General features: G+C 35.8%; 2 protein-coding genes across 2 annotated transcripts in view; both read right to left on the bottom strand.

Annotated features, from left to right (window-relative positions):
* The window catches only part of LOC125825438 (uncharacterized), a 1,130,247-nt gene that overhangs the window by 774,695 nt on the left and 341,023 nt on the right, over positions 1 to 14,529 (bottom strand). The gene's annotated exons all lie outside the window — the stretch shown is intronic.
* On the bottom strand, positions 1,115 to 5,411 carry LOC125825467 (replication protein A 70 kDa DNA-binding subunit B-like). The gene is made up of 5 exons (XM_049504800.1): positions 5,121 to 5,411; positions 4,769 to 5,033; positions 4,603 to 4,687; positions 1,382 to 1,499; positions 1,115 to 1,288 (listed from the first exon to the last, which is right to left on the bottom strand). The coding sequence occupies exons 1-5, from the start codon at positions 5,409 to 5,411 to the stop codon at positions 1,115 to 1,117; spliced, it is 933 nt and encodes a 310-aa protein (XP_049360757.1).

Genomic DNA, 14,529 nt, shown 5'->3' with positions numbered 1-14,529 from the left:
TTGCTAATTAATGTAAGGGCGGTATTAAAGTTTATTTTATATTAATACGATCACCTTAATTGTTGATATTGTATCAATAAAGTAACTTCATTTAACGATCTGTTAGTTAAGATCCGGCATTGATTGGAGGATGTATAATTCACCATTGTCCATATTGTTCCTGTATGATCGGAAAGTGGCCATTATTATAACGATTTTTAACAAAGCCATGGAGTAGCAATTGGCGTGAAATTGGGCAGGGGAACTCTACCTAATCCATAAGATAAAGGCTATTTCTATACCAATTGCAATAGGCCGATTAGGTAGTTGAAAATTGGTCATTTAATTTAAGGGAAAAATACTGCCGACACAGTGGAAGCAAAGAATATACTAAGAAGAGTAATACTTGAACATGACATTTAATTCAAGATGATGTATATCGTACTTGCGTAACAAATGGAATTTTCATTTGAATCAGATATAAAATTAACAATTAGTAAGTAGTTATGAAGATAGAAACATTGAAGATGGAGTAAAAGCTACACATTGTTTACATACATATTTCTGAAAATACATCTACTTTCTATTGATTTTTTGTTTCTTTTGTTTGATTTGGGCCGCTCCTTCTTTGTTTTTCTTGGCCCTCTTCCTGTATGTTGTTACTGATTTGGCTTCGTCTTCCACGATAGGTGGCGCTTCATCTTCCACCTGATGTATTTCCTCAGCAATTAAGCTATGTCGGGGGTTTGGGTCATTCATATCAATTCTGACAAGAAAGTTGAATTGATTGCCTTTACTCAACACCAATTTGCGGTAGTAGTAACATTTTTCCTTCTTGATAAGATGTAAGGAATTGGATATGTTAGTTGGTAAGGTTGCCATAACGGTAAAATTTACACTATATAAATATCCCCTTACATTCAGTCAACTCTATACATTAAGTTCATACCTTTACTAAGTTTGATTCGATGTACTCTTGCACGTTACAACCTAATATATATTTAGCTGCTTCAAAAAGAATGACTCGAGCACGACGCTCTCCATTACACACCTCAAGTCGTAAGCAATACCTTCAAAATAGAGGGTTGTAACTTTAATATATTGTGTTTAGTAATTAGTAAATATTGAATCTTGTTTAAAAACAGTATAACTGCATTTCATATTCCACATTGTCACTATTGCAATTGTTACAAGCGGCAGTGTCTTCTATAAATTGCACTTTTTTGTGGCACTTTTTGCAAGCCGAATACCATGGCTCATCTTTATTGAGTATGTCTTTAATTGTTGCTTTGAACTTGTACATACAATCCTGCACATCGCCAATCAAACATATTTGAGAATATACATTGAACAAACAAATGAGTTTATTTTACGGATAGTTGAAGTATAAGTTAGTATGTACCTCTGAATCAGTGAAAAACCCATCTAGAATTTTGGCCAATGGAACTTCAATGGCTCTTTTCATTACCTTAGTAGGCGTTATTGTAAGATCTTTGTTGTCGGCCTTTATGATTTCACGCCTGTATTTGCGATGTGGTTAGTTAACTATATCACCCATTTAGAGTGAGGTATGTACGGTGTATAGTATTGTCAATTTTTCAGTCATTTTAATATGTAAGTTTAGAACAATCATAATAGAGGAAATATGTACTGTTATAGAAATGTTCAATTGCAATTGACAGTTTGGTTAAACTAATAATGGAGAATATATTTGTGAAGTATGTAATGTATTGTAACACCCCGTATCTGAAATGGACCAAAAATGCAGATTTTGAGAAGTTGCAGGTGCAACTTACGGTCGCCATCCACGGACCGTAGGTCAGACCACGGCCCGTGCTGGTGGTCCGTGGTTCACCACTGCAACCCCTCCCAGCCAGCTCAGAAAAAATTGGCTAAGTCTCGACCCACGGACAGACCCACGGTCCGTAGATTAGACCACGGTCCGTGGTCTGTGTTCGTGGATCAAGACCTCCTTTACCCAGCCTCTGACATGAACTACGGGTGACCAGCACGGACCGTCGTTCGATCCACGGTCCGTAGGTCTGACCGTAGATCGAAGGATAGCAGCCAGTTAGCTGAAAATTCTGATGGGTCAACTTCAGATGGTCATAACTTTTAACACAAAATGAATTATGTGTCCCATGACCTATGGTTAGATAGATAATTGAATTATCTTTCCAACTCCACCGAGTTTGCTAAATTCCAACCTCCGAGTAAAAGGTTATGCCCGTTTTAGTGAAGCCTTGTCGGGCAGACTTGATCTACGGACCCAATCGACGGACCGTCGATTGATTGACGGACCGTCAGTCCATTCCGTCGATCACTCCGACAGCAGTTAATTCAGGGGTCTTTTGGTCTTTACCTATTTCGTTTAACCCCTAAGATACGTCGTTTAGACCCTAAATCATGAGGTTTTAATTAGTTTAAGCCTAGAAACATAACTAGAACTTACCTAAGTCAAATTCATTAATCAAAACTTAGAAAATTAGAAGAAAGAGAGGAGAAAAAGGTCAAGAACCCTAGTTCAAGAACGCAGCAAGTTTTCTTCAGTTCCAGCCCCAAAATCGAAAGATTTCTCCGTGGAATTCGTCACCAGGTATGTGGGATTTCACTAATGGGTTCCTTTCGCCCATTAGGTCCCTAGAATTCAGTCAGATTCTTGATTCCATGATTATGAACAGACCCAGGGTTTCTAGAATCTCAACAGATCATCATGAATTAGTTATTTAAATGTTCCAAATCAGATTATCATGTTAATGCTCAGTTTATCGCATAAATTTCAGAACCCTAGCTATGTATTTCATTAGTTCTTGAATTACACATGCTAGGTCAGATATTTCAGTTATTCAGATATACATGCTCCAGTTTTATGCCACATTATCAGTATATTTCAGTATACACCCTATTTTGAGTTATAAATCTTGAGAAGGTTTTCTTTAAGACAACACTTGAGTTTTAAACTGAGTTTTTGAGAAAGTTAAGATGAGTTTGAGAAAGAGCTTCTAAAACATGATTAGTATGACAATTGAGTAGGTCATCAATGTATGAATAGTATGGTATCTAGATATACCATCAATGTTTATGCAGTATGACTTCCCAAGTCATCAATGATCAGAGTATTGTTTTCTAAAAAGGAGTTTCCAAGTATGAGTATCTACATGTCAGTATTTTAAGCTATTCAGTATTTCAGTCATAATATATTAAGTTATACATGCCTCAGTTTATGAATGCATCATTATCAGATTAATTATTGCATTCTCAGTTTGCATGTTCAGTTTCGAGCTATCCAGTATTTATAGAAATTCAGTCATAACCAGTTAACTACTTAATTCATTGGGAGTAGCATAATACCGAGTTGGACTAGGGTTTCAGCGTACCCATATAGTCCCAGAACTACGAGCCACATAGGTGTAAGTCCCCTCTGTGGGCAGCATCAGTTTAGTGATCACGCCAGCATGCCTCTATACCTCTGGCAGGGTATATTGGGTCCTCTCGATGGGGCGTATACATCGGACTCCACATTTAGCTCATGTGGTTTTATGTCGGTTATTAGTAGCTCCCACAGTTCAGTCAGACTCTATTGCATTGACCACATTTATAGTTCATTCAGTATTCAGTCAGCATGTTATAAATTGGTCATTGCATTCAGTTAGCTCAGTATTCAGTATTTATATCATGTTCAGATTATTTCATTGCTTTATTGCTTTGTTCAGTTATATGTTATTTCAGCTCTACTCTATCCTGCATGCTCAGTACCTTTCAAGTACTGACATATACGTGCGCTACATCTTCTCGTGATGTAGGTTCAGGTTCTCAGCATCCAGATCAGGCTTAAATCGGTTCCCGATCTCCAGTTCAGCAGAATCAGTGGTGAGTCCTCATTCTCCGAGGACAATAGTCACGAGTTTCTTTTCAGTATTTTTAGTCTTTAGTTTTAGTTTTGCTAGATCTAGTTGGGGCATGTCCCAACATTTCTAGTCAGTTTAGAGGCTTATTTCAGACATAGCTAGATTCAGCTTAGTGTTTTGAGTTTGATATTTCTTTTGTATTAAACTCTCAGATTTCATATATTCAGTTACAGTATATGGGTATTCCCCATCTTTTCAGATTTATTTATGATTTAGCTTCCACATCAGTTTATTATCTTTAGTATGCTCATGATCATGCCAGCAGGGTTAGCTTGGGATCACTTGTGGTCCTAGGTCCCGTGTCCGCGTCTCGGGGGTAGCTCGGGGCGTGACATGTATCATGCTCGAAGGTCGTTTTCTTTTTGAAACGTTGGATTGATCAAGACACTGCTCACAGGAATAGTAGAGATCCCAAATCGGCCTAGTGTGACAAGAGCATTTTAACGATTAGAAACAATGACTATAGGAATTTGATAGTTGATAAATAGCGACAATACACTGTCACTACCTTTAAAGATTGAGACTCTGACGTCACATAAGGCCAGAATAGGCTTATCATCTTGCAGCTTTTCGAGGAATGAACCGTCATTTTCAGCAAAATCTCCCCATAGAGTGACGGTTGTATGTTCCATGCTGAAATAATTGTTACAAGTGAATAGTTAAGACATCATCTTTTCTATATGCACATGGAAGTAAATGCATCATTGCAATTTACAGCTGATTTGTAACAACTATTTCCCGTCTTTTGGATTTAACATTTTGAATGAGGAGATTCACCGAAACTAAAACGCAAATCAAGTCTGGAAATAGATCATGTAAATTAGAGATTAGAATAACGTAATGGGGCATGAAAATAACAGCTTAGTTGTGTGGATAGTTACCTAGAATAGCACCATTAGGTAATTTATCAGCATGTTCCACTGATAAAAAGCCATCTGAGAATTTGTGAGTTGAAACCGCATGCTTAGTCTCTTGTATGATTGTATTGTCTGTAAAGGCCAATTCAACTTCTTTGTGGACAGAAGAGTAGTTGGGATTGACGTGATCTAAGCGCCCTTTGGCGATGTAGTAACTCTTATTTGGCTTCAAAGAGTCCTTCCGTGTCTCGATATGCTTATTAAACAGTGTTGCTTGAATCTTTGTCCCCTATTATTAAGTGGCGGAGGGATGGGATAAGTTCAACAAACATGAACCATAGTAAAATAAGGTAAATAAAAGTGTGAATGTTGTTACCTCTTCATCAACTAATATTATAGTTCGGAAAGTTCCTTCATGCTTTGAATTCTTGTAAGGTATTATTGAACCCCTGCGAATAACTAAGACCCGCATAACGGAATCAACAGAGTTTTTTGGTATATTGTTTATCAATAAACTCTGTTTTGCTAGTTCCGTTTCAGCCGCCATTTCGGTTATATCTGGATGAATGCAGGTACCTGGCGAAATAAGTGAAACAATGTTAACATTGGGCGTAATTGTGTATGGCGACGATTGATGAGGGTAGCGTCTGGTAATAGTATGCAACATTTGGCGGAAATTTCATGCAATTAAGACATTAGCAGTAAGTTGTAATGTGCGAGATATATAAGGTTAGCACTAACATATATATGAACATATGTTAACAGTAATAAGATGTAAAGATGCCATTCTTAAGATTTGAAGTTTCCCAAATATAGGACTTTTATAGTTGCAATTGGCAGGGAATTATATATCTGTAAAGATGCCATTCCTAAGGTTAGAAGTACCCCAAATATAGGACTTTTATAGTTGCAATTGGAAGGGAATTATATATGTGTAGGCGAGGTAGTCGTAATGTTGCAGCAACGGGGAGGATCAAAGTGGATGAGTGGATTGTTCGTGTAGCCATTATAAAGTATGGAATATGTTTCACAGTGTGCTTGCAATATGTGCAGGCGAGGTAGTCGTATTGATGCAGCAAGGGGGAGGATCAAAGTGAATGAGTGGATTGTACTGGTAGGCATTATACAGTGTGGAATGTGTTTAACATTGTGTGCTTGCAGAATGGTGTGAGCATATATATGGTGCCAAGTAGTCCTGTCCCTGAAAAGGGATTCACTTACAACTTGTCTAGAAGCAGGGCAGAGAGCCAGATTATGTGTTTGTAAGTTTGCTGCGTGAAGAAAAACCAAATTAAAAAGTGAAGGAAACTGATAGATTCAGTAAGGTAGTATTGAGAAGGAGAGGGTGCGTTGATGCAAACCCGTGTGTTAAGCGTAATATACGTTCGATGGGTAGAAGTAATTGAGTTTATGAGTTATATATTGTGGGAAGCGATGAGTTGCGACTGTTTGATAATTCTGGCCGGACGTGTTTGTTCAATTTCAAAGGATTGGAAGTGGTGGCGTTTCAGAATGGTTGTGTAGTGTACGAAAGGCCATTTTAAAAGTTCAACAGGGGGAAGTGGCGGCTTATGCGATAGTATGCATATAGTGTGGGTGGTGTAGGATGGAATAAGGGTTACTTAGTAATTTACCTTTAAGTTAGGAGGGTTATTTAGTAATTTACCATTAAGTTAGGAGTTGGTGCTTTTAAGGTAATATATATATATGGGGATGTGCAAAAATAAGGGCGAGGTTGGAAGTAGTAGTGGGAAAATAAGCAGAGAAGGGGGCCAAAGAAAGGAAAAAGTTGGGAATGTAGCAAGAAGATCGTAAAAGGTGCATTAGGGAGGATAAGTCACTAATTTTATCTAAATGTATCCTCCCTTACCTCAAGGTTACACTACAATCCATAAACTCATGTTTGATTTTGAGCAAAGCACACTTAATTTGTGGAGATGTACATAAAGGGCAAGCTTATGGTTCTCAATGCAGGCATGTATGATGTCTTTGTTAAGTGACAGTGTACTATGTTTGTGAAGTCCTTAAACTATATTCAATGTGTTGTGTTGAGTGTACGGACTATTCTGTTGAGTGAGGGGCACTTGTTGTATGAAATATAGGTGATGAGTAATGGTGCACATGAAGTTGTATGCATTGGTTGCAAAAAGTTGTCAAGTCAATTATATGAGTTGTATAATGTATGAAAGTGGGAAAGGCCTATTTTGAGTGAAAACATGCTTGTTTTAACTGATTACATATCCTTGAAAGGAAGTGGTAGATGCACAAATACTAGAGTATGGAGTCTAGGTCTAGGATTAGTTATTAAGTTGTTGGAGGACGAACAAGGCTCTAAGTGTGGGGTAGTGATCTTAGGCGTATTTTCCATTTGCGGGTATAGTTTTCAAGGATGCAGTTTAGGTTGTGAACATAACGTAGGGATTTTTTGGCCAAAAACTCAGAGAACTACATATGTATGAAGGAAGAAAGACATACATAAATAAAGTTCCCTTGAACATTTCATTGTGTTTTGATTATTATCGATTCACTCCAAAAAGGCATATTATTCCCCACACAAATTCAAACTAAAGAGACAAGTAACAAAGTATCAATATCTGCATTTGTTGGTTCATAAATCATATTATCTCTTCCTTCAGTTCATTAGCGAGACTCCATCTACATCATCTTGAACAACATTTTTGCTGATTAGCGCCTAAATCTTTATCATTAGGGCCTCCATCGTGACCATTAGTACCTACATATTTTTCATTAATACCCCAATCTTGATCAGCAATTTGTTCATTCGCGCCTCCAACTTGTTCCTCGTAATGCTGAAGAAACGTTACCTCATTCCAGTAAGGCAAATCACCATATCTCTGCCACAAAATACTCATTCATATCAACACCTTAAAAGTCTCAATTCACAAATTTGTTAATTAGAATCTTACAATTTCATCAAATTCTTCCTACTTTATCTTGTAAATTCTGTCTGCGGGCTGCAATATTGAGAAATCATATTTTTTTTGTATATAAAAAAAAGAACAAAATCTTCTTGTTCGTAAAAATCAAATACTTCTTACAGTTTGGCACTCCACATCGGGCACAATAAGCATCGACTAGAATACAGTCATCTACAACTTGATGATATATATCGTCATGGGGTATATGCACATTAAACATGCATATGCATACACAGACCGCATAATCATCTATAAAACTCAATTTCGAAATATATATCAATAAACAGACCTTCCTGAATGTTTGGCTCCTGCAAGATATACAAGACATAAAAATTAAGTATAGAAAATTCAGATTATTACTACCTTTTTGGAAAAAATGAAGCAGAGAGGATGGGAATTTCCGTACAAAGCTAATAAAATCCTCGACGAATCCAACTCCAGTTTTGCACACACAACAATAGATGCAATAACGAATAGGAAGATCATTGTATTCAAGTTTATTCTATCAACTATGTTGATTGTATCAAGAAGTTGTTGTTGGGTTTTAAGAGACGTGAATGGAAAATGATATTGTTGAAAATATGCACAAGTTGGATAAATTGCAATTTGTACACGTGGATTGTTATGATCAAGCAATTAAATTAACATAAACCAACTTGTTTATAAAATGTAACTTGACAACATGAATTTCTAAACCATAAGCTAAGTAAATTGTTATAAGTGAATGAAAATTAGACGAGAACAAAATTTGTGCATCAAGACTCATGAAACCTATTAATACTCGTTATTGCTCACTAATCCTGAATTTTCATATAATGGTTGAACTTAAAATTTACGTTATCTCATTTGTGTCAGGTATCTCATGGTGCATCTTCGGAGCTAGGTGGGCTCACATTGTGGTGTCAATCGCTTAGTCACGCTAGACCTGTCTCTTTTGCCATATGTCACTTTCTGACAGATCTATCATCGAGCTTGATCAGTTTTACGGTATATAGATTTTCACGCCTCTGACCTACATCCCGGGCATGGCCGACACATAGAAACCATTTCTGGTCCTAGGTGAACCCTTGGTCTGGCTGACTACTGCGCGGAAGACTAAACATACATGCAGAAGCCTTATAAAATAAACATTTAAAATCAATTAAATATATCTCATAAAAAAGTCTTAAACAAATTTGAATATGAATAATGACACTAATGTTTAAAGTTCTAAATACAAAATACGTAATTGACTCACTGACTTTGTCTATCTATGAAGGCACTACTAACTAAAGATAGGTGTTGGGACAAGACTCATGACTACCTGACTATTCAACTAAAAAATTCAGAAAAATTAAATAAACTATACTAACTAAATTAGTGCCCCCCCCCTCCCCGGAAGTTAGGAGGTCTCACCAATGCTAGTGGAAAGTGATCTTACTGAACGTCTGCTATCAAGACTACCCTAAACTGCATCATAAAATGATGTAGCGTCAAATGGCATCAATATATAGAATGTAGGGTATGTAATATGATTGAATGAAATAAATAATTGACCTAAAAAGAAACTTAAAGTACCCTGACTGAAAGTAAAACATGAACATGAGGTGAAATCATTAAAGCTCTACAATGAGATATGCAATAATAGCAAAATACTGAAATAATACTTTATTTTTCTTGGGGAGTTTCTCTAATCGAAAACCATCACTATGAGCCTCGTGATAATACAATGTCTAGCACATGTTGCTAGTGATCCTATACCTTGCCGGAGTATAGGACAACAAAGCTTAACCTATGGATCCATCTGAAAAGCCCTCAATAAGGCTGTGTGGAGTCACCCAAATCAACGACATGATCCTATCTACACTGGCGACACAATTTATGGATTTTGAGTCGTTAACTCTTACCCAAATCAGTGCTCAATACTACTCCCAAAACATGTAATAATGCTTATACGGTAAAGATGTCCCCTTTTAGGGGAAAACTGAAAATCTGATACTTTGAGTCTATGCTCAATGATACTTCTTTAAAACTGGACTGGACTGAACTTAAATGAACTTGACTATGCTTTTATGAAAATATTATTTTGACTCACTAATTTGCATACTCTTTTATCAATGCATCGAACTTACTTTAAAAGCTGATTGAAAATTCTTTCTCTAAAACTGATTATGCTTTGTTTAAACTAGTCTTGTTTTCTTGATGAAGATAATGCATAAGAACTGATATATCATGGCTTTCATAAATTTCATAATTAAATATGGTTCATGGGGTGAAATAAGCATGATCAATGATTAAGAATCATCTAATTAATTATAATACTAAAATAGATACAACAAAATCAATAATTCATGCTAAGAAAGTAAGCAGAACCCTCGAATGTAGTAAGCCTTGGGTTTGAAACCCTAGTTGAACCTTGTTATCTGAAATTTAGATGTAGGGAGTGAGGAAGAACTCATAAACTCAATATGATACCTTAACGTACCTTGAATTATTGAAATTGAAACTCTAAATGTTTGAAGAGAAACGCTAAAAGTCTCTTCTTGAACTTTAGGATGAGTTCTTGTTTTCGCTAGATATGAGAGAAAGATTTGATGTTAGAATCTTATTAAGAATTCCTTATTAAAGATTGATTTTTGTAGAACTACTTTAGATATAGAGTAACATACCCTGGTATTAAAGATGCAGGAGATAAGAGAATTTGAGAGAAAATAAGTCGTAGGTCGTCCAAGATGAACTTTATAATGACCACCGTCTTAACTTAATAAATAGAGCATTTTAAAATCTAGACTCTCAAAAATTTGCTTGGCACAGTGCACTCATGCTACAGGCTGCTGGAAAAATAGCCTAGCATAGTACGCCCACGCTATCAGGCACGCGGAGCACAAAGTCAATTTGACATCTCTCGAGTAAATTGCAGATAACCTTTTACTGAAGAGTCGGGTTGACGAGCGGTTAGTGACATTGGAAAGAATAACTGTAGTCCTTTAATTCGATAGATCACGGGTCATCTAAATATTACCATTCTTAGAAGCATGGTCGTTTGAAGTTGATCCTTGTATGAACTCATGTGAAAATATAGTTGATAGAAATGCTTTGAACTTGGTTTGGTGTTTAAGGTTCCTTACGACCCTAAACCATATATGTTATACTTAACACTTTGTAAAGGACCTTAAAATATATGCAAACTTAATACTATTCATCTGGTTCGGACCTATAAACATACATAGGATTATTTGAATCTTTGCTTAGAAGTTGTTGGATGTTACGTAGATTGTCCCACATTTTTTTGGGTACTCAAAGAATTGTGACAGAAAATGAAAAACACTTCAATTCTAGGCCGAAAGCAAATGAAAAGTCCTCTGACATTTCTTGATGTGACACATGTCCCTCCACTTTTAATGCTCCGTGTACATGTCTTCTCGTGATTAGTTAAAACCATGACAGACTATCAAGGCAATGCTAACGTTTCTTTACCAAAATCTTTATATGTTCTTCCATTTTCAATTTACTTCCTTCACACCTTCTTCTTAGAACTTTCTTATCATTCTTCCGACTTTCAAGTTTTACCGGAGTTTCATCAATGATAATTACCACCTTCTTAACTATCCTTTGACTTGATTTATCTTGAATCCATGACATAATTACAGCTCAATAGGGGAGGGTGGGGGGACAAAGTCGACAATAGCAATTTGAAGGCCCAAATAACAACTGAGGACGAGGATCATTGTGGGAGAATGAAGATGTTGGGTGAATCTTTTTACAAATGACCCATGAATTTTTACAAATGATCCGATTTAGATATTTATCCTAAAATATTAACCCCCTTAAGTTTTAAACTAAAAGATATTTTAGTTCTGCATAAATGGAAATATTTATTCATGTGGACTATTACTTGACATCTTTTTTTGAATAAAAATAGAGAGTGCACACCAACTATTAAATGAATGTGTGTTTTAATACATATATGGTGATAGTTTAGGTAGAAAAACACACATTCATTTAATAGTTGATTGTATGTAGTGTGCACTCTCTATTTTTATTCAAAAAAAGATGTCAAGTAACAGTCCACATGAATAAATATTTCCATTTATGCAGAACTAAAATAATTTTTAGTTTTAAACTTAAGGGGGCTAATATTTTAGGATAAAAATCTAAATCGAATCACTTGTAAAAATTCATGTGTCATTTGTAAAAAGATTCACCCAACATCTTCATTCTCCAACAATGATCCTCGTCCTCAATTGTGTTTGGGCCTTCAAATTACTATTGTCGACTTTGTCCCCCCACCCTCCCCTATTAGGCTGTAATTATGTCGTGGATTCTAGACAAATCAAGTCAAAGGATAATTAAGAAGGTGGTAATCTTTGATGAAACTGCGGTAAAACATGACACTCGGAAGAATGACAAGAAAGTTCTAAGAAGAAGGTGTGAAGGAAGTAAATTGAAAATGGAAGAACATATATAGATTTAGGAAAAGAAACGTTAGCATTGCCTTGATAGTCTGTCATGGTTTTTAACCAATCCCGAGAAGACACGTACTCCGAGTATTAAAAGTGGAGGGACATGTGTCACGTCAACAAATGTCAGAGGACTTTTCATTTGCTTTCGGCCAAGAATTGAAGTGTTTTCCATTTTTTGTCACAATTCTTTGAGTACCCAAAAAAATGTGGGACAATCTACTCAATGTCCAACAAGTTCTAAGCAAAGATTCAAATCATCCTTTGTATGTGTATAGGTCCGAACCCGATGAATAGTACTAAGTTTTGCATATATGTTCAGGTACTTTACAAAGTGTTAAGTATATCATATATGGTTTAGGGTCGTAAGGAACCTTAAACACCAAACCAAGTTCAAAGCATTTCTATCAGCTATATTTTCACATGAGTTCATGACCATGCCTCTCAGAATAGTAAATTTAGATGACCCGTGACCTATCGAATTAAAGGTCTACAGTTATTCTTTCCAACGTCACTGACCGCTCGTCAACCCGACTCTTGAGTAAAATCTTATCTGCATTTTACTGGAGAGATGTCAAATTGACTGTGTACTCCGCGTGCCTAGTAGCGTGGGCGCACCACACTAGGTTATTTTTCTAGCAGTCGGTAGCATGGGCGCTCTAGATTTTTAAATTCTCTATTTATTAAGTTAAGACGGTGGGTCATTATAAAATTCATCTTGTACGACCTAGGGCTTATTTTCTCTCAAATTCTCTCATCTCCAGCATCTTTATTACCGGGGTATTTTAATCTCATGTATCTAAATTAGTTCTAAAAAAATCAATCTCTAATTACGAATACTTAATAAGATTCTAACATCAAATCTTTCTTTCATATCTAGCGAAAACAAGAACTCATCCTAAAGTTCAAGAAGAGACTTTTAGGGTTCCTCTTCAAACTTAGAGTTTCAATTAGAGTGAATCAAGGTACGTTAATCTATCATATTGAGTTAATGAGTTCTTCCTTACTCCCTACATCTAAATTTAAGATAGCAAGGTTCAACTAGGGTTTGAAACCCAAGGCTTACTATATTTGAGGGTTCTACTTACTTTCTTAGCATGAATTATTGATTTTGTTGTATCTATTTTAGTATATTAATTTATTGGACGATTCTTAATGTTTGATCATGCTTATTTCACCCCATGAACCATATTTAATTATGAATTTTATCAAATCCTTGATATATCAGTTCTTATGCATTATCTTCATGAAGAAAACAAGGCTAGTTTAAACAAAGCATAATCAGTTTTAGAAAAAAATTTCAATCAGTCTTTAAAGTAAGTTCAATGCATTGATAAAAGAGTATGCAAAATAGTGAGTCAAAATAATATTTTCATAAAAGCATAGTCAAGTTCATTTAAGTTCAGTTCAGTTATAAAGAAGTATTATTGAGCATAGACTCAAAGTATCAGATTTTCAATTTTCCCCTAAAGGGGGACATCTTTACCGTATGAGCATTATTGCATGTTTTGATAGTAGTATTGAACACTGATTTGGGTGAGAGTTAACAACTCAAAACCCATAAATTGTGTCGCCAGCATAGATAGGCCCATGTCGTTGATTCGGGCGACTCCTCACAGCCTTGTCGAAGGCTTTTCAGATGGGTCCATAGGTTATGCTTTGTTGTCCTATATTCCAGTAAGGTATAGGATGACTGGCAACATGTGCTAGACATTGTATTATCACGAGGCTCATATTGATGGTTTTCGATTAGAGAAACTCCCCATGAAAAATAAAGTATATTATTTTAGTATTTTGCTATTATTGCATATCTCATTGTAGAGCTTTAATGATTTCAGCTCATTTTCATGTTTTATTTTCATTCAGGGTATTTTAAGTTTCATTTTAGTTCAATTATTTATTCCATCCAGTCGTATTACATACCATACATTCTATATACTGACACCATTTGATGCTGCATCATTTAATGATGCAGTTTCAGGTACTCTTGATAGCAGACGTTCAGTAAGATCACTTTCCACTAGCATTTGGTGAGACCTCCTCACTTCCGAGGGGGGGGGGGAGGGAGGGCTCTAATTTAGTTAGTATAGTTTATTTAATTTTTAAGAAATTTTTAGTTGAATAGTCAAGTAGTCATGAGTCTTTTCCCGATACCTATCAGTATTTTGTATTTAGAAGTTTAAACATTATTATCATTTTTCATATGCAAATTTATTTCAGACCTTTGTATGAGATATATTTAATTGATTTTAAAAGTTTATTTTATAAGGCTTCTACATGTATGTTTAGTATTCCGCTCTATAGTCATCCAGATCAAAGGTTCACCTAGACCAGAAATGGTTTCTGAGTGTCGACCACGCCCGGGGTGTAGGATCGAGGCGTGACAATCTATATAATGTAAAACTAA

The sequence above is a fragment of the Solanum verrucosum genome, unplaced genomic scaffold (genome assembly GCF_900185275.1).
Source record: "Solanum verrucosum unplaced genomic scaffold, falcon-dt-bn FXZP01000101.1, whole genome shotgun sequence".
Taxonomy (NCBI): domain Eukaryota; kingdom Viridiplantae; phylum Streptophyta; class Magnoliopsida; order Solanales; family Solanaceae; genus Solanum; species Solanum verrucosum.
This window is presented reverse-complemented; position numbering and strand designations above follow the sequence as displayed.